Source organism: Chlamydotis macqueenii, chromosome 6, assembly GCF_036417535.1.
Source record: "Chlamydotis macqueenii isolate bChlMac1 chromosome 6, bChlMac1.mat, whole genome shotgun sequence".
Classification (NCBI taxonomy): Eukaryota; Metazoa; Chordata; class Aves; order Otidiformes; family Otididae; genus Chlamydotis; species Chlamydotis macqueenii.
In genome coordinates, this window is record NC_141561.1 from 30,206,993 (window position 1) to 30,233,456 (window position 26,464).

General features: G+C 42.7%; 3 protein-coding genes across 7 annotated transcripts in view; 2 read left to right on the forward strand and 1 right to left on the reverse strand.

Annotated features, from left to right (window-relative positions):
• PPIL3 (peptidylprolyl isomerase like 3) overlaps positions 1–4,134 on the forward strand; it is a 7,542-nt gene extending 3,408 nt beyond the window's left edge. For 2 of the 3 annotated variants that reach the window (XM_086751105.1, XM_086751108.1), the window contains exons 4-7: positions 188–281; positions 941–1,008; positions 1,459–1,577; positions 3,194–3,595. In XM_086751105.1, coding sequence (XP_086607231.1) covers positions 188–281; positions 941–1,008; positions 1,459–1,577; positions 3,194–3,320 — 408 coding nt within the window. In that variant the 3' untranslated portion in view covers positions 3,321–3,595. Of the gene's footprint in view, positions 1–187; positions 282–940; positions 1,009–1,458; positions 1,578–3,193; positions 3,596–3,769 lie in introns of those variants that run through there. The other variant, XM_086751106.1, reaches the window with a different exon arrangement.
• Positions 3,831–13,866, forward strand: CLK1 (CDC like kinase 1). Of its 2 annotated transcripts, XM_086751098.1 has the most exons (13): positions 3,831–3,932; positions 8,586–8,740; positions 8,910–9,114; positions 10,203–10,290; positions 10,696–10,762; positions 11,581–11,697; positions 11,824–11,990; positions 12,067–12,161; positions 12,248–12,377; positions 12,519–12,601; positions 13,156–13,235; positions 13,480–13,570; positions 13,658–13,866. In XM_086751098.1, the coding sequence occupies exons 2-13, from the start codon at positions 8,586–8,588 to the stop codon at positions 13,781–13,783; spliced, it is 1,404 nt and encodes a 467-aa protein (XP_086607224.1). In that variant the 5' UTR covers positions 3,831–3,932; the 3' UTR covers positions 13,784–13,866. The 2 variants fall into 2 exon arrangements, with proteins under 2 accessions (XP_086607224.1, XP_086607225.1); XM_086751099.1 differs by lacking the exons at positions 3,831–3,932; positions 8,586–8,740; positions 10,203–10,290 and having other exon boundaries at positions 9,050–9,114.
• A 1,076-nt stretch (positions 13,867–14,942) lies between these two features.
• Positions 14,943–25,051, reverse strand: BZW1 (basic leucine zipper and W2 domains 1). 2 transcript variants are annotated; one of them, XM_086751101.1, is made up of 12 exons: positions 24,746–25,051; positions 24,125–24,198; positions 21,804–21,980; positions 19,373–19,467; positions 19,061–19,126; positions 18,641–18,776; positions 17,946–18,055; positions 17,659–17,829; positions 17,164–17,310; positions 16,715–16,853; positions 15,668–15,790; positions 14,943–15,412 (listed from the first exon to the last, which is right to left on the reverse strand). In XM_086751101.1, the coding sequence occupies exons 2-12, from the start codon at positions 24,186–24,188 to the stop codon at positions 15,381–15,383; spliced, it is 1,260 nt and encodes a 419-aa protein (XP_086607227.1). In that variant the 5' UTR covers positions 24,189–24,198; positions 24,746–25,051; the 3' UTR covers positions 14,943–15,380. The 2 variants fall into 2 exon arrangements, with proteins under 2 accessions (XP_086607227.1, XP_086607226.1); XM_086751100.1 differs by having other exon boundaries at positions 24,742–25,050.
• Between the last annotated feature and the right edge of the window lie 1,413 nt (positions 25,052–26,464).

Genomic DNA, 26,464 nt, shown 5'->3' on the forward strand with positions numbered 1-26,464 from the left:
TCAGAGGAGCATATTAACTATAATTTGTTTATGACTATTCTGTGGCAATACTCTGGGGGGTTTACAGGGTCATAATGCAAAGCAGAGGCAAAAGGGTTAGTCTTTGTCTTGCCGTTGCTGTCATTTTACTAAGAGGATACTCTGAATTATTTGTTAATATGTTTTTGTTTCTTTTTCATTTCCTTAGAATTTCCTGGCTCTTTGTGCTAGTAACTACTACAATGGATGCGTATTTCACCGGAATATAAAGGGCTTCATGGTTCAGACAGGGGACCCATTAGGTAAATTCTTCTGTCTGGGTCTCTCTATAGAAAAATGTACATGAATTTTATTTTTTTTTTAAAGAAGAAATTATAAGTATGGGTATTAAAACAAAAATGTAAATAAACTAAAAATAAAATAATAAAAATTATTGTACTGCTGATAGAGGTTTTAGTGATGGGATTAGTTTTCTGTGGTGAGTTTACAGAAGAGTAGCTGTTACCCTAGTTCTAAATAATCATGCAGTAGTAAAGCATTCTACAAACTTTATTTTTTCCAGCTGTTTCCACTAAATAGATGATTCTGCTTACTTACCAGCTGCTGAACAGGTAGCAGTTGCAGCTGTGGTTTCTCTGCTTTCTGCCTGAAAGGCATTTGGAGAAAATGTCCCAGACAGTGTCAGCTGTTTGGGAGAACATCTGATTCAGCTGTGTGTCTGTTTGTGCTCTTACTGAAGTTAATTTGAGGATATGTCAGTGGTTTTTTTCTGCTACTTAACAGGCGTGTTCCTTATATAGAGTTACGGTTCTGCTCAGTATCAAGACATGAGAACTTGATCCCTGCCTCAAATGAATTACAGGCTATCTAGGGTCTTTGTTGTAAAATGTTATAACAGTACATAATTTCTGGATTTTTCTGTCTGGAAATTCAGTAATTTATTATGGTGCTTCTTTGTCAGGCACTGGGAAAGGAGGTAACAGCATCTGGGGCAAGAAGTTTGAAGATGAATTCAGTGAATACTTAAAGGTAGTTCTGTGCTCTCAATATGCAGTTATGTTTTCTTAAGAATTTTCTTTACAGGTTGGGGAACTATCGGTATTGTGTTGCACTGTATTAAATACCTCATTTGTAATGGTGAAGCAAAGTATAATCACACAATAAAGGGGCAGAAAGCTTGTTATTAGAATAGGAAAAGGCATTTCTATACTCGGCAACTTAGTTTGAGGATTTCGTAATTGAGAACAGACGTAGAAAGAATTTGTAACAAAGTATTTTTCATGCGCAAGGCAAAGAATTTTTCATTGTAAGAGCAATTTTCAGGAGCTAATTATGGACTGTGATGGAATATATTAGCAAGCAAGATTTGTTCTTAATAGTGGTGTTGAGGCAGAGTACTGAGTCACAGAGTACTTTGTACAGGTCAAAATGGTACTTTCACAGATGTGTATTCATGTTGAGGTTTTTCTCCTCTTCCAGCACAGTGTCCGTGGGGTAGTTTCAATGGCAAACAATGGTCCAAATACCAATGGATCACAGTTCTTCATCACTTATGGCAAGCAACCGCACCTAGACATGAAGTACACTGTGTTTGGAAAGTAAGTGAGCCAGCTGCGTGCTTCCTTATCATAGAGTGTGAAGGATGTGGATATTTCAGGACACATACAATGCAAATTTAGAAGCTTCTGGTTCTAAAACTCTTTAAAATATTGGTTGTGCCTATGGAAATGTGCGCTTTTGCACTGTTATCAGAATTAGTCACTCCAAAATGCTGCTGCCTTTTTCGTAGCAGTATAGAATTCAGTGGAAATGGGCATGTTAAAAATTACCTCAAGAACAGAGGTTTTTTTACTTTCTTTTCTTTTTTTTTTTTTTTTTTCCCCTCCCAGTAGTTATTCCAGCTTGCCTTTTCATCCATGCCAAAATGGATGCAGACTCCAGAACAACTGGATATACAGTTGTAGGGTCTGCTGAGAAGCTAGAATCTGGTTTGGGACTGGATCTAGGGATGGGTGTGGTACTGACATGGTCATGCTTCTCTTTAGGTGGAACTTCCTATTGGTCAGATGAAACTCAGATCAAAATCAGATGAGGTTGTTTAAGATGCATCATTATTTTAAAACATTCTTATGTTAATAGACACTATTGATAATATATCATCCTCTAAAGCAAATGTTTAATTTTTGAGTCTTTCAGATACTGCTTTTTCTATCTCAAAATCATAGCAATGTCTTTTCTTTTGCTTGTTAAAAAGTCTCTAATGTACAAGTTAATCTGCTGAGAAAAAGTTGCCTGTATTAAATGGAGTTACATATTCAAAGGAAACTACTGAAATATGAAAATACCACTTGTATTGTTTATAGATGTCTAAGTATAGGTGTTCCTTTCATTTCTGAGTTTTAGAAGTGTGATTGAAAGCAGATATGGTTTTTTTTTAGACATCTTTCTTAGAAATGAGGCTCTGACAGATGAGATTTTCATATTTTCTGTTGCAGAATCAGCAGAACAGCACGTGCAGTCCCTGCTGGCCCGCAGTCCAGCACCCTAGGTTCAGAGTTGATGAACATGACTGAGTTGAACTGTGAACAGCAAAAACATGTTGTCTGCCAAGTTCATTACTGGGAAATAAACTGCCAAGATTTACCCGAGCTAGTCATTTAAACAAAAAAGTAGGAGGCTTATTAGAACAGTCTGTCTTGCCACTTCTTCAGCCCGAGCAGGAAACCTGAAATCCTAAATGTATTTGTGCCATTAGATTTACACAGTTATTAATAATTCTGTCTAATCTTGTCTTTGAGTCAGAAAGTTGAAAATTATGATCTCACATTTGGAAACTGATTTTCCTGCCATAGTGTTTCAGTAATTCACAGTGAAGTTTGGTACGGCCAGTGTCTTGCTGCTACTTAAACCTATACTATGTCTGGTCAGTCCTGCCTGTCAGGAAGTGCAGCCAGGGTCTTTATACAGCTGTGGTTGGTATAAAATATGGCACTGTCAGATCAGTGGGAATTATTTGTACTGTCATGGATGCTTAATGTTTCCTTTCAAAACACTTTGTATGCCATATATGAAGTTTTGGCTGTCTTGTTTTTATCATTTGCTTGCAAAGTCCTTGCACTATGATACTTAACTGTAAAGTGCTTTGAGGTACCTCAGTTGTGAAATTTAAATTGTTATTAGAAGGAGATTACTAGCACTTCTACTTTTCTTCCAGAGTTATCGATGGCTTGGAGACCCTAGATGAGCTGGAGAAGCTGCCTGTGAATGAGAAAACCTACCGACCTCTTAATGATGTTCGCATTAAAGATGTTACAATTCATGCCAACCCTTTTGCTCTGTAGCCACAGAGCGCCTGGACACATTCTTTAGAGACTGGTCAGATCAACTCCTGGATTATGGGGTTTAAAGTGTCGTTAAAAAGGGCTCCTTGGGCTGGATCATAACTTTGTTCATTGAATGCAGGATGTTCAGGAGTTGTGACATTGTTTGGGAATAGTCACAGAGGAGTCTTGTGCTTTAGAAGCTGGTATTGCCAGAGTCTCTTTCAGGATTTTTATTTTTAAACATTACTTTTTATACTTGTAAAGAAAATACTTTAAAATACATATTTTTTTTTTTTGCAAATCTTTGTTTTCTGTCATATCTTTCTTAGTGATACTATGTTGAGACAAAGTCCTTTGCTACAATTTCATGCTACCAGTTTTCTGAAACTTTCTCCTGTAAATTCTAACCTTCCTTGCTTTACTGTTTTTTAGAACACTGAGTAAGATAAGCATTTTTTTTCCCTTAGGTGAGAGCAGTGTCATAGATGAAACCTTTCTCTCCTAGAGGATTAAAGACCGTGTTTAGAGGAATGCTTGCTCTTGTACTGCTGTGTTGGAGCGGTAACCTCTTCAGCCTCACCCAGAAGAAGACCGGAAACAATTGCGTCTGCCTCTGGCACAACGCTTCTGGTATGACAGTGTGTTTGTGTCTTTGTGTAGCTGTTGATAGAAAATAGGTAACTATGGATTTACTGTAACTTGGTTTTCATCACTTTATTGCACAAACGATAGGGGGTAAGCACAACAAAGAGTAGTGACAGAAAGACTATGGTCATACTTCTGATCAAGAATATCCTGGTACATTCAAAATAATAAAAGATGCTGTGGCGAAGATAATGTTGAACAAATAAGAGAGAGCTGTTTTTTGATCTTATTTGAGACCAAATGTTGTTGGACTCAAATAAGAAAGTCTGCAAGAAGGTACAGAGATATCTGAATATTGACTGGTCAGGAGGGAAAGTAATATACGCATGTGTGTGTACACACACACACATGTATCTATATATATATATATATTTTGCTGATCCTATACTCAAGTCACTTAGTATTCTAGGGATAAAATAAACTGACAAGCAGCAAAAAGTGATTTGTACATATCAAAAAAAGCAGTTCTCCACTTTGGGCATACTGGGAAAAGCAGAATATTCTGCTCTTCCTTGAAGATTTTAAAAGTGCATTTTGGCATCAGTTTGTTTTCATAAAGCAGGAAAAAATCAACTCGTTTCCACAGAGGTTCACTTTCTGACTCAGTAATACGTAGAGGTGAGAGAGTACATCTCTAGTTCCAGCTATGCATGAGACTTGGACAGGAGAGAGTACTCACAATTCCTGCATCCAACTCCTACCATTCTGGACTTCTTTCCCCAATCCTCTCCGGACTCAGTAAACATCACCTAGCGAAGTCTGTTCTCATCTATATGCCTTGTAATCCTTGGGAGGTCCAGGTCCAGCTGACTTGCGGTCTGCTTCAGAGCACTATTTCCTATTTTGAGACTTTGCCTCTTGAAATAAAGAGGAGAATTTATCTGCAAGAGAAAGGCAAAGGTATGCTAGGTACAGATTACTGAGGTGTTAACGAGCAGAGTTAATCAGTAACCTCTCTCTGGGACAAAGTTTCTGCGTTCTGTATGGAGTGTTGCTTAAAGCTCCTAGCCCTTGCTCCAGGCTTAATATGTTTTAATGTAATACTTCAGTCAGTCAGGTTAAAGGATTTCATTATTTTAGCTCCGTGCTCTTTCTGTCTCTTCCATATAACCAGCAGTAAGACAAGAACCAAGTAGACAGAAGCATGTAACTGCATGTTTAGCTGCTGCACTGACACTACTGCCATGCAGAAGGAAGGACATACTGGAAACTTTCCTAGAGTGCAAAGGAAAAGGAACCAATAATTTAAAATGCTGACATCTAGCACTGAACTGGAAACCATTTCACGGTGGATTTTTTTTCCTCCACAAAAAGATGACTGTTACATAGAATGTGTGAAATACAGGGACACCGAGCAATTTGCTCTCTGGAGGATACATTAAATCTAGATCCTTTCTTTTTTAACTAAGCTGTGTATTGAAAGGAGAGTGATCTTACGGGACAGGATTATATCCTAACTTAAAATTGTATTATGTCTGTTGTCCTCTTTGTGGCTCTGAACCTCTACCTGAGGTTCCAGGTTCTCCCTCAGAAACTGGAATACAGCAGGAAAAATAACGGTGAGGTTGGTCCCGTCCAGTTGTTGAAGAGAAAGCGAGATGGAGACTAGGAAGGAGCCCAGCTGTGGAATTGTGTGATTTTGTGGGAGTTTGTTGGGTGCAGCATATGTGCAATTTCGTTCTTGCACACAGTCAGCTGTTGTGTCACCCGCTGTTTCAGCCTTTGTGACATGTATAATCCTTTAAATAGCAAAAATGTCACAGACAGTACTGTTCTTAACAGTTCTCGACTGCTTTAAAACGCCTCTGTGTACTTCCATCAGTCTGGTCCTTTGTCACAAACAGTACAGCCACAAGGTGAGTGCTGTCAAAATAAATCTACTCATGCAACGAAAAATATGCGCATTAACACAACAATCTTGCATTGTGACTGTGATGGAGGCTCTCAGCGTGTATATCCTAGATTATCTCTGACCTTTGCTGGCATTAGGAAGACAATGTTAGAAGTATGTCATGCTGAGAGCTGTCCTTAGTCTAAGCTGGAGAGCAATAGACAGAAAATAATGGTGCATTATCTATGGAGAGTGACAAACTTGTGCATGTAGTGTATGTATTGTATGTTGGTCACAGGGTCAGTTGGGGAAATAAATTAACAAAAAATAGAGTGAGGAGGGTCACTTGTCAGGGGTGGAAGTGTTTGAGAAGGTTTAGTCCTTCCCAGAATAAAGAAAATCATTGGGTTTCAGGGGCCTGATGTGTATAGGCTGTTGTAGCCTTAGATGCCCTTTCTTCATGTAAATTATATTGCACATGAGATGTTTGACTGCTTGTTATGGGGTTTGGAGAAGAAAATTTCAGGCATAATGCTTGGTAAGCTCTGCTGAGGTGGTGACTTGATAGCTGGCTGATGGGCTTGAAAGCTCCTTCAGAGAGGTGGTGGCTGAAGGGCTGCAGCAAGACATTGGGGGGCAGTGAGAGCTGTGGCTGAGACTTAAACTGCCCTGTGTGCAGTGGTAGTGAGCAGCAGAGGCAGCAAGGGTTGGTTTGGTGGAAGGGGTTTTTTTGTTTGGTTGGTTGGTTTTTTTTTATTTAGTGGGTATAGAAGACTGGTACACTTACTTGAAGAGTTGCATTTAGTTTGATTGTTTTACAGTGGGTATTTATGTTCTGGCCAGATTCAAAAACATAACTAAAAGCTGGTAAAAGATACCAAGAGACATCCACAACCTCCACCCCCCAAAAAAAAAGGCATTCGGCTGTTCGGAAACGTTTTCAATGCCAATGATTTCGAAGATCTCTTTACTTTGTATGTGACCCCTTAAACCTCTGTTGATTTAAAGCTGACTGGGGTTGCGCTTTGAGAGGCTCTAAGAGTTTGTCTAGGGAAGTAGAGAGACAGGCTTTATCACAAAGGGTGAAAAATGATGATTTAGCAATTAAGAGTCTCAGGAAAAAAACAGCCCTCTTCTGGCAGTAATTCTTAAATGAAGGTTAGAAAGTTGGTTTTGGTTTGGTTTTTTGTTTGTTTTTTTTTTTTTTTTTTAAATATCATGTTCCTTGTCTTCCAAAGTTCTTGGCAGGAAAATGGTGGAAGGTTTGGCATAGGTGGTTTACTTACTTAAACCTACTTTAACTGAATTGCCTGATGAGGCACGCAGGGTTACCCTAAGGTGTTGTGTCTGGGTGAAACGCACCCGTCACCAGTCCCTTGTAGCAGAACTGGGAGAGGGCCGGGCTTTCTCGCAGTGCAGTGAGGTGAGGGGACAGCACCGCTCTGGGGAGCGGTACCAGCAGCCCGGGGGCTGCGGGGCGGCGGTGCCTGCTCCGTGCCCGGCCGGCCGAGGGCTGACGGCGGTACCCGGCGAGGCGGAGGAGAGGGGCCGGTACCCTTAGATGCGCTCGGGAAGGCAGAGCGACCCGCCGGGCCGCCTCGCCGTGTGACGCCGTGACTGTTGCCTCTGTGACGCGCTGCCGAAGGGTCCCAGCGACGCCGCTTGTAGCAGGCTGAGGGGCGACAGCTCAGGCGTTGAGCCCAGCCGTGCCTGGAGCGAGCGGTGCCTCCCGGAGGAACGGGGGCGGCCCGCCGACGCCGCGCAGGTGGGGCCGGTGGGAGGAGCGCGTTGCAGCCCCGGCGGCAGGGAAGAGGGGAAGGGCGGTGCTAGGCGCGGGGCCGGGCCGGCGCCCAGGGGAAGGGAGGGCGGTGGGGTAGCGGGCGGAGTTTGTCTCCTGCCGGGCGGGAGGCCGAGCGGTGGTTTTGCTCGTCCCTGGCGGGCCGGGCGGCTCGCCTCTCTGCGGCCGGCGCCTTGTTCCGTGCGGAGAGATAATGGCTTCGCTCGCTTTACCAGGCGAGGCCGGAGCCCTGTCCCGTGCCCCTTCTCGGGGTCGCGAAGGGAGCCCCTTACCGGAGCAGGGGGTTTGGTGGGACGCGGGCCCCGTTCGCGTTAGCGCGCTGGTTGGGCGTGGGGGGCGCGGGGCGCCTCGTCCCCCTCCCGCCGGAAGGGAAATGGCCGCGCCCCCCTAGCCCCGGTGGCCGGGAGCCGTGAGGTTGGTCACAGCGCCCGCGTCCCGCCGTGTGGTGGCATCGCCGGTGCGGCCTGTGAGCTAGAATCGATCTGCGGTTGGAGAGACGCGTAGTGGGTTAGTTACCTTTTCCTCTTCGGGATAAATAACTAGGAGATAACCCAAGTTTGTCATTCTGACTTAGGAATTCTCCGGGAATCTATAGAAAGAAGCACGGTAGAAGCTTATGACAAGTTCCTTGAAGTCTTTAAAAGCACGCAGGGTAATATTTGTGCGCGGCTTTTAAGTACCTGGAAGCCTTCCTTTTCCCTGGCGTGTGCGCCACTGGGTGCCTGGGCAGCTTTGCAGAAATAACATGCACAGTTTGTGTTTAGTGCCTAAGCCACGATACTGCTGTTTAAAGACGCAGGTTATTGGCTTATGTTCCCCTATCAAAAATGGTTAATTTGAAAAAGCTCTTGAATTAAAAAATAATGTGGAAGAGTGAGCAGAGAAAAAAAAAAAAAGAAAATTGAGTAGTTGAGGAAAAAATACAGTCTTCAATTGATAATTAATGGCTTTGAAAATGAGTTGTTTATCTACAGGATGTAATTCAAAGGTCAAAATATCTTTGTTACAGATGCGGCATTCCAAGCAAACTAATAATCCTGACAGGGATAAAAAAGAAAGTGAGAATCGTGGGAGATGCAAGAGTGATAGGAAGAGAAAGAGGAGATCGAGCAGTGCAGAGGTGAACAAGCGCTGCAAACGTCATCTTTCTGAACTTCCTGAGAGGTAAATAAATTTTTGACTTCTGACTTTGACAAGCCTCTGTTTAAGGTTTTACTGTTCTCATTTTTCAGTTTGAGCTATTTCAAGAGACATGTCTCGCAGCTTAAAACAAAAAGCCGTCTTTATAGGGGTCCTACAATTATCAAAGCTAAATTTATTTGATCCTTTGTAGTACCTGTTCAGAAACCAAATTTCTAAATCAAAGACACCGTAGTGAACAACACTATTTTGAAGGACACAGAAACGAGTGCAATCAAGGACATGACATTGAGCATCCCAGTAGCAAATCATCGGGTCATAGTGGGATGAGTTGTTACAAAAGGAAATACAAGACACGTCATGCTACCTATCGTCGTCGTCATCATCATCATTCAGAGGTACCATGACCTCAGGCATATAATGACCAATTTTAATTTAGGATTTTTTTATTTTAAGAAGACAGATTCTCATCTGTGCAGTAGTAATTGAGTGTGGCGCTTTGGGGAATTCTGTTGATAATACTAATAGTCTATTTCTTGAGCTAATATTAGTAGATTATTCTTTTTGCGAGGATTTTATTTCCTTTGGTGAAAATGTGTATTTGTAGGTATGCTTGTGATACCACAGAACATAATCTTCCTAGTGTGCATTGGATATATTTGAGCAGATTAATGAATAACCATCAACTGAGGTACTTGAAACACAGGCATCACTTTCATGCCTTCAAAATTTTTATTATGACAAGCATTTATTTCAGCCCTACTCTAAAATCCAAGCACAAGCTTTTAAACTTGCTTTTGAGTGTCACTGAAATAGCAAAGTGATGTCAGATTTTTACCTTGTAAAAAATTGATTTAATAGGATGTTTTAAGTGTCACTGAAAAATCTGTAGAATTGTATGTGTATGTCTGCCCACTCGCAGGGCAGTTTTTCTGATCTTTGTTATATATTTAACTCTTTAAAAAGCTGAAGACAGGATTTATAATTCAAGATTTGCAGCTGAGACAGCCTAAAGTAAATTTATGTGCTATTTATGATTTAAAAAAAAACCCACTATCAAATCTTCAGACCAGTGATTTAATCTTGATTATTTAAGATGGGTATTCTAATTCGGCCACATGGCTATTGTATATATATATAATTCTTAAATCCTTTTGCTTTAAAAAAATATGAGCACTAAAATCCTAAAGTAAAATTCAGTGAAACAATCTTTTAAAAGAAAAACAATTGTGTTGTAATTTTTTAATTACCTTGCCTTGAGTATCTCATCTGAAAATCTGCTAATCTGTTCCTTGCCATGTTTTTCTCCTGTAACATAAACTGTGTGCCCTGTGAATTTCCGGGGACTGAATTTGAAATGGCTCCTGCTAACCGTTTGTGGCCTGGCTGTATCTGAATGCCTGAATAACACCCCTGCTGAATGAATTTTTGCATTCTGACCTGAATTCACTCGGGTTTATTGATGATCTGGATGCCATTCTGGAAGAGTCATCGAAGGAAAAGATCCAGGAGTATAGAGCGTGATGAGGAGGGGTACCTGATCTGTCAGAGTGGAGACATACTAAGTGCAAGATGTACAGAATATTTTTCAAAATTTATTATCTTTTCAGATAGAATAAGTTCTTTTAGCATAAGATGTAAGGGGGCTTTGGAAGTCTTTTCTTTCTGTATTGACTTCTTTTGTTTGGGGGTGGGGATTGTTACTCTTTCTGTGGAAGTTAAAATATTTTTTCCCTTTTTTGATGCCCAAAAAAATAGTGAATGACACTAATAAACCTACTACAATGAGATCCCTGTAAATGTGCCTTGATAAAAGTTATCAAGCTAGATATTTACAACTCAAAGAAGCACAGTCTAGAATAATCTTCAGTGATAGTACTTAATCTTTTCGTTTGTTTTTTTTTTTGTTTGCTTGTTTTTCTAATAGCTGAGTAACTTCATAATTTCTGTGACTGAGAGTTCTTTTCTTTTCTTTGTAGATGAGGTTGTTGCCGTTTTGGGTGAAGGTGCTTTTGGAAGAGTAGTGGAATGCATCGATCATGGAGCGTAAGTCTTAACATATTATTATTATTACATTATTAAATAATTAAATATGTGTAATTTTTTTTACTATCAGAGTGTAGTGATATGTCAGTACATGATGCTACAAGCAGCACCTAGAGAAGAGGGTTGTTGCAATCTGGTGGATGAGGCAATGGGTGTGTCTCCTGCAGGTGCACCCCATGCCAGGTCTCTGACAGCATGTAACTTACCGTAACGTATCATCGGTGGTGATCCAATGCCATTTGGGTTCTAGCGGCGAGTATATTATAATCAAGAATGTATTTTGTGTTTGTTTAGTGGCAGTTTTGCTGTGTGCAAAATAGTATGAAACAAGATTGTTGTTCCAGAGGGCATTTTACCGGGCAGTTAGTTACATTTTTACTACTTAAACACCTGAAGGTGGCTTGTCATTTTTGACCGACAGTTGTGTTTTTTAGTCTGCAAGATGTGGAAGGCTCTCCACTATTAGCCCTGCATACATAAATGCAAAGGGGAGGTAAATGGGGCTTTTAACCATTAAGAATCATATCAATATAGAAGGTATAGAGTATGTTTTCAAAATTTAAAAATTAAATTTTAGTTGTATTTGTGCAGATGAACCTTGGTTATATTAATGTCAGTATGTACTTTACTTTTTAAAAAAAAAACCAAAACAAACCCAAAAAAAGAACCCAAAACAACAACAAAAAACCCCAAACAAACACAAACCACCTTTTCTGAGGAGATTCCCATTCTTGAAAACAACATATATGGTGATAACTACTGAATATTCTTAGTTAAAGCTACTCATTCTAATCACTGTTAAAAACCTGTCTTTTCAGGGCCGACAGACATGTAGCGGTGAAAATAGTAAGAAAGGGGGATCAGCACGCTGAAGCAGCTCATGCAGAAATACAAATACTGGAACATTTAAATACATTGGATCCCAGCAGTACACAGTAAGTATCTAAAGCTGACTGTACTTTGTTTTGGCTTTTTTGCAGCATTGCGTTCTGTAACGTACGATGTATGTATCTGTGTCGTACAACGTCTGTTGCAATTCATGTATTTTCCTGCTTTTGCAGTCACTGTGTCCAGATGTTAGACTGGTTTGAGCACCATGGACACATCTGCATTGTTTTTGAGCTACTGGGGCTCAACACCTTTGACTTTATTGAAGAGAATGGCTTTCTGCCACTTAGACTGGACCACATTAGACACATGGCTTATCAGATCTGCCAGTCTGTGAACTGTATGTATATGTTTCTTGCTTTGCTCTATTTGTTAAATTCTCTTTGTGGAAACTGCTAACTGTTTTTATCTCGCAGTTTTGCATTTGAACAAGTTGACACATACAGATCTGAAACCTGATAATATTGTATTTGTGAGCTCTGACTATAGAGAGGAGTATAACCCCAGACTGGTAAGGTGCTGTCCAGTGCCCCACCTCCCTCTCAGCCATTGTCTCAGTTTATTTGGTTACTTCCATCACCTTGTGTTTCATGTCAGAGATGTAGTGAACGTAGACTGAAAAATCCAGACATCAAAGTTGTAGACTTCGGGAATGCAATATATGATGATGAGTATCACTGTACAGTGGTGTCTACAAAATATTACAGAGCTCCTGAAGTTATCCTCGGTGAGTAGAAGTCTGTTAGGCTGATCTTTCATGTAAGCTTTTTTGTATGCTATGGAACACTGCTATAGAAGTGCTGTGTACTTTGCTTGAGGTGTTGAATTGTTTACTATATAAACACAAAGTCTCTGAATCTTTTCACAGCACTGGGATGGTCACAGCCATGTGATGTTTGGAGCATAGGATGTATTCTCATAGAATACTACCTTGGAACTGCACTATTTCCAGTAGGTAACTACAAACTGGACAATGATGCAGCATATATAATGCTCCCCAGCTTGGTGAAAATAGGTTGGGGGATGGGGGGGGGGGGGGGACAGAAGAGCATAGTCTGTGCAAGTAATTTGAGCTGCACTTCTCTGTAATGCCCAATTGACGACAACAGAAGATTTAAGTGCAAAGGAACTTCCTCAGATTTCTACAAGTTGCTTTCAATAAACACTTTGGCAGCAGCTTAATATGATGGATGACCCTGTTAACATTTCTAATGTAATGTACAAGCCACAGTAATAACAGAGCTAGCTTCATCTATTGCCATCAGCAAGTATTACTGAAATACCTACATTCTGTCATCTTGACAACAAAGTAAAAAAATACAGCAGGGTCAAGGGGAAAAGGAAACTTCAGTAGATTGTAACTTATTTCAGGAAACAGATTGCTACAGCCTTGCTTTTTCCCCTTAATCTCAGAGTACAGTCTAAAACAAAGTAAGGTTAGTGTGTGGTTCTTGATAACTTCCTCTAACAATGAACAAAAATGTCTTACCTTGATTTCCCTCCAGATCCGTGACAGCAAAGAGCACCTGGCAATGATGGAACAAATACTGGGGCCTTTGCCAAAGAACATGATAAAGAAATCTAAGTAATTCCATTTTTCTATACCTGGACAGGTGTAGTTTTAAATATTTTCAGATTTAGTTTAATAGCAAATTAAAAAAAAATTAATAAAAATTCAGATTCATTCCTTTGCTCTGTTTAATAAGCTGGCCACTCTTGTGGAATATTCCCAGATCAGTTCCTAAGATGTGACCAAACATGCTGGTAAACTTCTAGTGAAGGGACAGAACAAAATCGCTGAGTAACAAACTGTGTCCCGTTTGTTTAAGGAAATGCCGATATTTCCGCCATGGCTGGCTGAATTGGGATAAAGGCAGTTCTGGTCGTAGATGCATCGCAGGGCGCTGTAAGCCACTGAAGGTAAAGTGACAGAGGTAAAATGCTTTTGGGGAGAGGAGCTTTAAGTGCAATTATAAGATTGCATGTTTTGTTGTTTTCTTCATGAAGGAATTAATGACCTGCCATGATTCTGACCACAAGAACTTCTTTGACCTCCTTGAAAACATGCTGGAGTACGATCCAGCAAAGCGCATTACTCTTCAAGAAGCCCTGAACCATCCTTTCTTCCACTGAAATAGGAAAAAAGGGCACTGTCTCCTGTAGCTGAGGAGCCTGATGCAGTTCTCAGTCCACCAAATAAACAAGAAATAACTTAATTATTGTGTACAGTTATTTCAGAAAAGCCCTATTTTGTGTTACAACTTTTTGGATACTGAAGTTTAATCTAACTTAAGAAAAAGATACAGATCAACCTGGCTGTGTTTCCTCAATTTAAAAAAAAAAAAAAGTCAGGACAGCTGCACTCTTAATACATGGAAAAGAGTACACTCTATTCTAGAAAATATGCCTCCTAATGGCAAGAAAGTATTGTTTTGTTTATGTTTTATTCAACTGTCACTAGAATAGCAAAAGACCCAGGACTGATTTTTACCCTTTAGTGTGATGCTTCCTTTCTGATTGAGAGAAGAGACAGCCCTTGACACTAAACAAATAAAGGCCATTCTCACTTAAAAAAAGGTTACAAAGGAAGATCACTGTAGTACTGAACAGACTGCATTGTGATCACCTGATGTTTGGGGTTGCTTTTTTTTCCCCCCTTCTCTTTTTTTTTTTGTCTTACTTGTAGTAGGTGTACTCTGGTTACTTAATGCTCATGAATGGCTTAAAACAGTATAGACTTCAATCTTTTACCAAATCTTTTTTCCATTATGAGCTGTCCTGAGATTTCCATTAAGAACTGAAAGTTCAAGGGAACAGATATGATGTTTGGTTTAACATGTCAACTGCCAGAACAGATAATCTCTAACCTTCAGGGGGAGGGGGGAGAGTTTTGTCCACCTTACCTTATCATCCAGCAGGCAGGCATTTACAGAGCAGCACAGGCCAGGGCTCTAGAAAACTGTTGGGCACCTGTACACAGAACATTCTCTTCTATGAGGGACACAGTGGGAAGACTCCCCCAGAACTGATGCCTGGCAACCCCTCAGCTGTGACAGCCAGAAGGCTGAGCTACCACTCCTCATAACCCACCATGGTTACTGTCCACCAGAACAGCTTCTCTCCAGTAGGACACTGAGCTCCCAGAAGTGGGCCAGCTGCCTCACCCAGTCATTGGAATAGAGAATTGCTTTATACTGAAGTAAAGAGATTACAAAGTCCCTGGGGACAAGGACAGCCACCTATGAATGGTGTTATCTGGAGCAAGGAGTATGGATTGAAGTCTCACACCAAGTTACCACACAAGCCATGGCCTCTTCACTTCAGAGGCTTTTTACATTTTAATTTGCAAACAGAACTGCCGTAACTCTCATTCACCATCTCATGTCTGCTCAAATATAGATAGAAAACCCAAGGGGTAAAATGGATTTCATTGTGGAAGGCCTTAAATTACATTATTACAGTAGAAAATACAGGAGGTAGAATATAACTGAAAGGACAAATGCAGGTTAGAGTCAAATCTATAATAGCTCCTGTAAGCTACTTAAAACATGGTTTTAAAAACTAAACCCAGTATTTCAATAACTATAGAAAACAGTTAAAATAAACTGCCATGAGAGCCCTTATATCATGCTTGATACAGGGAGGTAGGATGGAAGAATCAGAAGGACAAATGAGACACGACACTTATCTACAGCTCCTGTTTGCTTTACTGAGGACAGAGTTTCACAGGTCAGTCACCTTCTTCAGCTTCAGACTCCGACTCTAGAACAGAGAGACCTCGTCAACAGGCTGCCAGTAAGTCAGCCCCCTGCAGCCCCTCAAGTTCAGCCGCTGCCCTGCATCCCAGCTGCTACTGGACCCACAAGGATCTCACTGACAAGCTTTTCCAGAGAGTACTGGGGGTCACATCTAATCTCAGAGGGACAATTAACACGCATCCCACCCCCAACCAAAGTATTACTGCACTAAGGTTCCCAAAATGAACATGCTAAACTTGTGAGCTAAGCTGCTGGTTACCTTCTTCAGCATTCTTGAGCCATTCAACAAACTTTTTCATTTGCTCCAGAAAAACACTCTTTCCTTTTGCAAGATGTGCATCCTTATACCACTTCAGGATAGGTTCTTCGCTCAGAACTTCAGCTGTAAGATGTGCAAGAGCAATATTAACACAGCAAACCCCTGAATACCAGCTACTGAGAACCCCTGACTGGCAGCCTTTGCTTCCTCCTTTAGAGGCATCACAATGCATACCCCTCCCCTGGGTATGGCTGGACATACCTGCACTAGGAGTGCCGCCTATTTTAAAGTTTTAGGAACAATGCATTTCAGATTGGCTGATGGGCTTTTCCTGAGCACTGGAGCTAGGAGCTGCACTTTCACTCCCACTAAAAAGTCTTGAGTGTTTCATAGCTATTTGAGATCACACACCCTAAGGAAAGCTCCAGTTGACTGCTAGGAATAGATGCAAATTCTTTAAAGCCACAGGAGGTGTTCAGTTGTTTCTTACAAGTACAATATAATCTTCAGTTTAATAACAAGTTTCCATATGTTCCTGTGGTGTTTCCGCAGGCACACAGCATGCTTTTCAGTAACAGCTTTTAACAGCCATTTAACAGAGAGCCTACCCAAGAACACCTCAGTGGCCCTAATCTCTGGCTGCTCACAGTCAGTATTCAGACAGAGAACCAGGAAGAATACACTATCATCCATCCTTCCCTAACTTAAAAGGGCTAAAGAGTCTTAATATCTAAATTTAGCTTTCATCTACCACAACTCTTAAAATCTAGTAGACAGGCACCAGCCTTCTCTAGATGAGTACTTCCCCGGGTGCTAAGGACAGCTGCATCCACCTTTGCATTTTACTGCTCTATCTTTGCAAACAAAAGGTAGAAAATTCTTCCACTCATGAAGTGCAATGTTGTAGCACCTATCTTCCCTAAAGGTCTTATCAGGACTGAAGCATTCTGTAAATACAGGCTTTAAAAAACAAACAAAAAAAACCCACAAAAAAAACCAACAAAAACAAAAAACCAAACCCCAAAACTAGAACCCCACAGAAGTTACCTTTATAGAAGAGCACCACTATTTTCTGGAAGGCCTTCATGAAGTGAATGTTGTCATAACAGTACTCCTGAATCTTCAACAGAAGAGTCAACTCTGACTGACCTTGGGTAGTAAAGGCAGCAAGCAGAGGGCTGTATTGCTGTAACAGGAACAACAAATTGGCACACGCAGCACTTCACATTTATCACCTGACCAGACTGGTTTCACACAGTTTCCCATCAGCCACTGCTTAGAAATTTCCAACCCCCACCCCAGAGTGCTTCTACAGAAGTCACACTGCTTCTGCCTGGGTCACTTAGACTGTAATACCACAGCTACAAGGGGAAGAATTCCCTGTCTAATGCTGTCTCTGCATTAGGGGGTTTGTAGGTTTTAACTCACTTAAAAGGGAGCTGGAGACAGAGGGAAGTCCCAACAGGTACAAAAGTCCATACTTAAGTTTAAAATACCTTCAAGTGCTTAATGGCTTGCTCTGCTACCAGCTCCTCCTTTTTGTTCCATTCCACTGTGCTCATTACACTTGACCAGATTATGGCTACCACAGTCTGTTCTGAGATGTTGTTTTTCTTCATCTCCTCCTTCACGTACAAGATTATCTGCCAGTTAGAGTAAGAGTCAGCACGTAGGCCACACATGATGCTAAGCAAAATCAAAACTTCTGTTCTAAAGGCAACCCAAAAGCCTTCAGAACCACAAACAACTCCCTATGATCACAGAGCAGGATTCAGGACAATAAGATCGACTACAAAGCTAATAACCAAACCACTCTGGTCCTAATTTTAAGTCTTAGTGAGAGTTAAGTGTTTAAGTTCAGTATTCAATTATGTATATATCTTCAGATTAATATTAGATGTATTTCAGATAATTTGAGTTCAGTTCCTACAGAAAAAAGGAGGGGGGAAAAAAAAAGGGCACCTACACCCCGCCTACAGACAAATACTTACATCCCTGAACGGATCTCCCCGTGACATCTGCTCCTGAAGCTCTTTCTGCAGCTCCTTCCGAGCTCCTATGGTTTGCTGGTTCCGAACATACTCGGAAAGTTCTTTCAGTCCTGCTTCAGTGAAGTACTTGGAGAAGTGTTCAACACTTTGTTTGTTGGCTGGGAAGAGTTCCTGAAAACAAAGTTTACAATACTTTCACAAGAGAAATGCATATTGAGAACTTTGCTGGTAAATGCTATTCACTAAACTGCCTTCAGCAGTAAATCAGTAATTTTGGTGGTACTCACCATCAGCCTGTTATCCATGTTTACTTTACGAAGACTGACAGCCACTGCATTAATATCTTTCTCATTTATCCATGATTTGAACAGCTTGACTGCAAAAGCTGCAGAAACACCTGTACAACAGGAATAATAATAATATTACTGAAATTCAGAACAAAGGGAATTGTAAGGCCTGAGTATAGGGCACCTAGTTTGTCAGACCCCTGCTCAAAGCAGCAGCAGCTGTGCTCAGAGGCAGCCCTAAGCAGTCTGCAGTGCTTCTGCCAAAGGATACTGCAGCCTCCGGCACGATGGACTTTTCTCACCACTCAGCATCATGAAGGCTTCCCTCTACCAAACTCAACTCTCATTGCCGCAATTTAGGAATGAACCTAAAGACCTGACACACATTCTGCATCCTGAAAGGCCCCTCTCAAAAATACAGCACTGCCTTGCCGCTCAACATGAGTGACAGCGGCCCCCAGTGCCACACAGGGAAGTCCTATGCACAGGCTTTCTGAAAAGACTAGTTTTCTAAAGCCTTAGCAAGACTTTCCAGGTTATGAGGCAGCACTTTTACCTTTGCCAATCCCACAGTTATCTATCACCAGGTGAAACTAGTGAGCTGCAAGGGTGCACTATCATCACAATTTCCATCTGCTTGTCATAGTTCTGTCCCCCACCATACTTCCCTACAGGAGCAGTTGAGCAACACTTACCTTCTTTAACCAAGTTCTCATTGTAAAGACTGTTGAGAATTGATGCATTAAGTGTCCCGTTGGCTAGCAGAATACCTGTCAACATGGCCAGTTTGTTCCGCTCAGACTCTGAGAACCCTTTCAGAAACAGCAGCAACTGCAAGAGAAAGTAAGAAGAGTTGCTATGAACTACCACCTCTCACTAAAGTTTCACTACTGCTTGCATGTTTGACACTTTTGCTCCAACCAAGCTATTCAGCTAGCAGAAGCACTAGTTCACCAGCAGTCTTCTCCACAAAGTCATATGAGCTAGCTGTCCTCCTAGGAACAGCTGAAGTGTTCCATTTTAACAATCCATTGTATGATATACTCTTCTGTACAGAGTGATTAATTAGCAGAATTTGCAGGTTTATTTATCTGTTCATAAGGACCTACCCATACCTTTTTGACTTCATCTTCAAAGCCTTTCTCCAGGTACTTGTAACGCCTGATTAGCTTGTTAAAAACCTAAAAAGATACAGAGTGTATTAATTTTGCTCTCAACTATCATTTAATTAGAATTTTAAAAATCAAGTTCAGTAAAGTTGGTCTGAACTCTTTAGAGCACTTTTTGCTTAGAACGGTGCTACTCTACCTCTTCCAGTAAGCTTCTTAAAGCCATGCATTAGTTTTAGCTAAACTTTCAACTACACAAACATTTCATTCTTGACCACTACACAGTTTAAGTTAAATTGTATTCATTTCAGTACTAACCTGAGCAAATGCTTGCATGGTTTCTAGGTCTTCCTGTGCTGCAAATACACAGACGTTTGTGCGTGTCATGTCATCTGCCAGGGTACCACCTGGGGCTAAAGAAGAGTTTCAGCATTAGTGGAATTACTCGCCAGCAAACATACCAAGTAGTCTCCACAGTTAGAATTACAATACCCATAACATACAGCATGTTGTCCTTTCGTGACAAACTGAATGACTGGATTACTGAAGACACCCCTCCATTTCTATCTGCTCCACTGCTGTAGTGGAAGTTTAATATCAGTAGCTTTGATATGAACATTTAAATATCCTGACCCCCTACCACTAACTGGATTGGCAACATATCTTGTTTACATATGGACAGGTTAGCACAACCATATCAGCTCCTCCTCCCTTAAAGGAAGCCACTAAAGCTGCTTAATCCTAGCAAGTGTCTTTTTAGTGTCTGCTGCAATAGTGCTGCTTTGTAAGTAAGTGCCTTTTAAAAAACAAAATCAAGTCACAACAGGAGATGAACATGTAGAGATGAGTGTTCAAAGCTCTGTGCCACAGAGGTGAGCTTGGAACTTCAGTCTTGAGAGGCACTTCAGCTTTTTAACTGCTAATTAGAAGATGATGCTTCATCATTCCTCTTCAGTTTGAGTGGTGGCTAGGCTGCTTCACTAACTAGGGTGAATTCAAGTCACCAACTCCAGTGTCAAATACCTCAACACCAATTTCTATGACATCCTGTGTATAAGGGAGATTCTTTTGTTATGTATTAGTCAGAAACATGACTTAAAGATGGGGATAAGCATTAGTGGTAAGAACATTAAAAGTGGTAAGCAGCAGGATGCCAGTTTTTATTTTGGCCTTGTATGACTAAAAATCAAAGCCAGTCTTACTTAGCTACTTGTTACAGAGAGGGAGTTGAGTACAGGACCCCTGTATCACCATTAATGCAGTAAAGCCTTTTTCCCTTCCCCTTCAGCCTCATTCCTACAGGGAACGCTTCCTAGCACAGTATGCAGTGGTTAAGATTCTTGAATGTAAACCCACAGGTTGTAACAATTTGTACACTAACAATTTCAGGCAGCAATGCTCCAGGTGGCAGACAAGTTTACTTACGCTACCAGCTCTTGCCAAAAGGAATGTCACAGTAACTTCAGTCTAAATAACACTGTTCCAATACACACCTGAGATAAGCAGGCACACTCCACGAAGTTCAACCATTCTGAAAGCCTCACTTTTCAGCACTTGTTTGAGCAAGTCACCTGACATTTCTACAGCATCGGTATGAAGACCACTTGAACATGCAATAGCTACATCCTCCCAAACCAGGCAGCCCTACTGCAGAACTGCTATCCACAGTCTGACTGGCCCAGAATCAGCTATTTCCTCTCCTCCCTCTATGCATTTAGATAATTCACATTCTATTTCTGTTACATTACAGAAAGTCTTCTGCAACTGCCATATTTCTCATTTAAGGTCCTCCTGCCCCAACTATTACATAAAAAATGCTAAAATCTCAGACAGATCTTTCCCAGTCTAAGCAGACAACAAAGTGTCCTCTTCACAGTCTGGATTTTAAATATGTCCCTGCTATCCGAACCCCTTCTCACTAAACAGTACTTAGTCAGGTAGGAAATGTAAAGTCTAAACCTAGAAGTAGCACTTTTTTCTTTTCTTTTTTTTTTTTTACACTACTTTTCAACCTCATTTAGCTTAACCTACTTCTTACCTGAACAGTGAGCATCTGTTCTGCTCTTTGCACACAGCATGCACGTAAGTTTACAAGATCTTTCGTCATCACATTTCACCTCTTCCGCGTTTTCTGCTGACTCAACCACCCTCTCATTTCTCACTCCCTGACATCTGCTAGAACCCATGACTTTGCTATAGCCAACATCAAATTTTTTGTAATAGCACTTCCAAGACTAAAAACCAACAGATTCTTCTGTAAACAATACTACTTTCCAAAATAACAGGGTGGGTACACAAAGCACAGAATCACGTCAAAATCTTTCAGGGCAACTCCGATGGCCTTGTAACCACAGACCAACACACATGAAACAAGCCCTCATCCATCTCACATCAGTAGAAGGGAACTTGACTACAGAGTCAAGATCCACTCCTGGGAAAAAAAAAAAAAAAAACCAACCCCACCAAAAATCACACCAATATGTTTTCCTTCAAGCCAAGTTTGTACAGTCTACACTTTGAAGAATGCAAACGGACTTAGGCAAAAGCATGGTAGCATATACAGAGTATTTCTACAGTAACCTGATTGCTCAGTTAGTCACTAAGATGGTCAGATAGTTTACCACAGATAACTTAAACCTTGTCCTACACAATCACTGGGCTCTTCAGCAGTTTTTACACTGAAAGAAAACTGAGCTTTTGTACAGTCAAGTGATCAAAGGCTGACAGTACTCCTATCAAAAGAACTTACCCAGCATTCCACCAGCCACCAGGATGTCAAAAAGCGTTTCTGCATAGCGGCGATAGTCAAGTTTTGCACCAGAAGCATCAAGAAACTTTGCTACCGCCTCCAAGTCAGTGCCAGTTTCAGTTAAACCTTGAATAATACAGTCCTGGAATTGAGTAGGGTCAAACCTCTCTTTTTCATCTGTGAAGATAAAGCAATGAAGTGAGGTTGCCACATGCAGCTGTTTCATTTTTAAAGTGTGTCATTTTAATCTTATTGAAAAAAAACAAACAAACCAAAACTTGTACTGGCAAGTCTGAACTTAAACAGAACCAAGATCATTCCAGTCTTCCAAGACAACTAGCATTAACTAGCACAAAGAGTGACTTAACTGTGTAGCCTAAATGAATTTCAATGGTAAATACAGCAGTAAGTTTTACTGCTTTTGCTCCCCTATCCAGTCAAGGCTGGGGGAAAGGCTATTGAAAGCTAAAACATTCCTTAGTTACCTTTAACTGAATTCTTACAGTACTTTCACCAAGAAGAACAGCTGTTCGTGATGATCATTAGTTAGCTCTAATAAAGCTTATCTGACTTCTCAGTTTGATTCTTATACCCCTGCTCACATGTTAGAGCACCTTTTCCCTCCACAAGAGAGGCTTAGCTACATGCTGGAAGGCAATTCTCCATACATGCCACTACAATTTTGTACATTTGACTTCACTGGCCATGTTCCATTTCAACCTTCTGGGCCTCTCTCCACTTTGGTTGACAGATTCTGACTAAAAAGCTGCATACTATTACCATGTTAAAGCCAACTGACAGTACTTGCTTTTTGGCTATGAAGACCAACCCCTCCTCTTAATATGGAATTAAATCAGTCTGAAGTAATTGCTTTTCCTCAAGTACCTGAGGGAAAACTTAGAAATCTGAGCAAATTTCTTAGTCTTAAATAAATATGAAATGATGGACTATAATTGTAGATCTATTTAGCATCCTTTGTTGCTATTAAAGCAGAACATGTGCTTCTTCACATCTGAGATACATCAGTTGATCACAGCCTTGTTTTCACTATGGGTAGGACATAGTTAATACGCAACAAATCCACCTGTGTAACAGAAAACCTTAAATGAAAGAGGTCTTCAGCTTTACTCATCTCAATATGCAAACCATAAGAGCAAAAGCTTACAAAGAAGCAGAACTCATCTGCAAATCCTTCTGTAACAGCCTAGCCAGTTTTGTTAGCAACCTTTCCGTAAGGGGCATACTAGTGTCCTTACAATCAATGCAAGTGTCAACATGTTGGTAACAGTTGGGTGGAAGTCTGGAAATATTGCATCAGTTATTCTCCAGGACAGATCTATGAAGCTCATGGTTACCGCAGAGTTGCTTGGAAGCCAAACTATGGTTAAATGCTTAAAGAGAGGAAAAAAACCCAGAATCCTAGCATTTCATCTGCCAGACAGACTAAATCCAACTCTCTCACTTCAACAGTTTCTCAAGGTACTTTACCTTAAGGTTAAAATAGGTTCTGTAAGTTAACATGTACTTCTGTACAACTTCATTACTATTTCAGTACATATAGTATCCTTAGCATTTGGAGTTTGAGTTGGAACACTGGTAGCATAACAACAAAACACTATTAAACAGAAACTCTAAGAGCTGTTCCCACTTCCTTTTTAACTTGAAGAAACCGCCACCAAAATACTAAATTACTTATCACATCTCTTCAGTCATTAACTCTTCTTAGGGGAGTAACTGTGCACATACAGAGATGTGCACTTGCACATCCCACACTTGGGGAGTGTTTTGCTTGTTTGCTTGAGAGTGGGTTGCGGTGGGTGGTTTTTGTTGTGGTTTGTTTTTTTTTAAAAAAAAAAAACAAACAAACAGGTGTTCTAACAACATTAAGGGAACAACATAACTTTTATCCAGCAGCTAACGCTGAAATTCCTACAAGGTTAGATGCTCCTTAGATGTATGCGTTAACCCACAACAAGCCTGTGCTGTAGCTCAGGGGTACTAGATACTTCTGCTTTCAGGCTAAACACACTCAGTACAGTTCTAGCATGATCATCTCTTAAGCCAAGGTTATCATAGTAAACTCGGCTAGAATTCTCACTGGCAAATATTTTTTATTAGCACAGAGAACATGCTAGCACCCAGGGTAAGCCTCAGGACTTTGTATTCAGTGTGGTCTTATTTAAAAGATTTATGAGGAGAGCATAACAGCATTACTCTGGTTACCGACAGAAACTGACTTTTTACCGGGGGCTCTCTGCAAAGGGCCGCGCTCCCTGCCCCCGCGGCAGGTACCGATAGGACGCGCGCTGCAGCCAGCTTACCTCTTTTTCTAGTTTTGAAACGCTGGCCTGATAGCGTCGGCTTCTGCGGCTTTTGATTATTCATAAAAGACACCCTGCGATGAAGCACAAGGGCATCTCAGGACGGTGAGGAAGGAGGGAGAGAGCCCGCCCGCCCGCCCCGCCAGGCCTCCCCCTCTCGGCGGCCGCTCCCAGCCCGCCCTGCGCTGAGCTGCGGCGGCGCCGCTCCTCCTTCCTTCCCTCCGTCCCCTCCCCTCCCTTCCCCGGCCTCCATTTTCCCCGCGGCACAGGGTCGTTGGAGGGGAGGCGCCGGCCCCCGCCCCGGGCTACCCGGCACGCAGCGGGCCTCCCCAGGCGCAGGGAAGGGCGGTGGCGAGACCGGCGCGGAGCCCGCTGCGGCAGCACCCGCCGCCCCTGCTGCACAGCGCGGAGGTGGCGGCTTGGTCGCCGCCGCGCTCCGGTGCCCGTGCGGGGGAGGATGGCGGGCGGGGGAGTTCCCCTTACCACCGCCAGCTCTACCGCCACCATCTTCACCGAAGTGCGGCACGGCCGCTACGGCCTGGCCTTACGGCAGCCGGCCCCACCCGACCCCACCGCCCCAGCAGCCGCCCCCCCCCCGGCTGGGCCCATCTCCTCACCGACTTTAAGGCAGAGAGAAAACACCCGAGCGGCCCGGAGCGGAGACGGGCGCAAGCAGACGCGGGAAGGTGCGGTGGCGACGACGACGGCAGCGACGAAAGCTCAGCGAGCGGAACCAACGCGAGAGGAAGAGGGGAGGGCCGCGCTCACGCCCCGCCCGGCACGGACCATCCCGCTCCACCAGAGAGGACGGAGGGAAAAGCGCCAGCGAAGGGGGTCGGGCTTCCCCCCGCGCTGCGGGCCCGCCGTGCACCTGACGGCCCTCTGCCCGGGGCGGCTCCCCTTCTCCGCGAACGGGGCTGCCCCGCTGATCCCCCTCTCTGGAAGTGAGCGCGCCCACCCCGCCTCGTGACTTACCGTCACGCGCAAGGAGCCGCACCGTGCCCACCCCCGCGCCGGCCGTGCGCGTGGATCGGTCCGTCGAGGGGAGCGCGGCGCCCCCTGGCGGCAGGAGGCGCCGCCCCGAGGGAGCGCCCCCTGCGGCGGTTGCCGGGCCGGAGGCCGCCGGGCCGGGTGTGCGCTGCGGGGGCAGGACCGGGTCGGGTTTTGTCAGCCTGCTGCGTGCAAGGGGGAGCTGCGGAGGGCCCGCGCCCCTTCGGAAGGGGCGGGCTCTGCACGCAACCGCTCACCGCGCTCGGCCAGGTCCCCGGCTGCTCCCCTCCTCGGGGCTCAGTTCAGCCCTTCCTGGGAAGTGTCCCGGCAGCAGATTCCGTACACAGGAGATAACGGAGCAGAGGCTGCTCTGGGAGGGGAAGGAGTTCCCGCAAAACTGTCCCAAACCGCACCGCCAGAGCGGCGGCCCGCGGGCAGCCGCGGCCTGAGCAGCACATGCTCCTGCAGAGCAGAGGAAGCACCGTGACAATAAGCCGATGTCCAGGCAAAGTGCTGGTTATTTGCCTGCAAAATGCTCAAAGGCTGATGCTTGGCGGCACCAAGACAGTTGTATTTCATAAATTTGACTGCAATAACACACAGTCCATTTCCCAAGCTGCTTGCAAAAATGACGTAATTTGGTTCTGTCTTTTCCGAGGTCGACATTCAATATTCCATAGCATATTGACTGGATGTGTGAAAGCGGGACGCCTGTGTGACCAGGCAAACAGCAGTAAGTAGAACAACTGCTAGGGAGCCAGCACATCGGTTCAGATGCTGAGGAAGACAACCTTGGAAGTATCTAGGGTGGAAACTGGGCCCCATCAACATGAAAGCGTGTTTTGCTATTGGCTTCAATAGTTTAAGATTTCACTCCTAATCTTAGAATTAAGCCTTCAGCAGAAACATGGCTTTTAAAGAGGGAAATACCAATTAATATATTCTGTTCTTTCCCGTTCACCCAATTATTTACCAAGAGCTGTAAAGCTTCCTGCTGAGGTAAATGTTTTAGAGGGGCTGAGGTCTTAAGTGATTAAGCTTAGAAAAATCAGACTCATAGAACAGCTTTAGACAAAGCTTATGCCAAGCCATTCTTCTTGTTAATTTAAATACAGAGTGACTGGCAGAAGATCTGCTAGCCCAGACCCGATTCTCACTTTCAGATGGATTGGATATTCCAGCCTCAGATTTGACAGGCTGTTGCGTACAATTTACTTGATGTGTGTATCAGAGGGATCAGAAACATTAATTATTCCTGTGTTAAGTTTATGCCCAGAATGTCTGTTCTTTATTAGCACTTTGACTTAGCATTCATGTTAGATGCTGTACAAATACATATACTACATACAT

Bases quoted from the DNA above. Each gene is read 5' to 3' on its own strand.
- CLK1 (XM_086751098.1), top strand. From the start codon at position 8,586: ATGCGGCATTCCAAGCAAACTAATAATCCTGACAGGGATAAAAAAGAA. The intron at 12,378-12,518 runs GTGAGTAGAAGT...ATCTTTTCACAG, and splicing joins AGCTCCTGAAGTTATCCTCG to CACTGGGATGGTCACAGCCA. The intron at 13,236-13,479 runs GTAATTCCATTT...CGTTTGTTTAAG, and splicing joins AACATGATAAAGAAATCTAA to GAAATGCCGATATTTCCGCC.
- BZW1 (XM_086751101.1), bottom strand. From the start codon at position 24,188: ATGAATAATCAAAAGCCGCAGAAGCCGACGCTATCAGGCCAGCGTTTC. The intron at 17,830-17,945 runs GTGAGTACCACC...CTTTGTTTTCAG, and splicing joins ACATGGATAACAGGCTGATG to GAACTCTTCCCAGCCAACAA. The intron at 17,311-17,658 runs GTAAGTATTTGT...TCTAACTGGCAG, and splicing joins GGGGAGATCCGTTCAGGGAT to ATAATCTTGTACGTGAAGGA.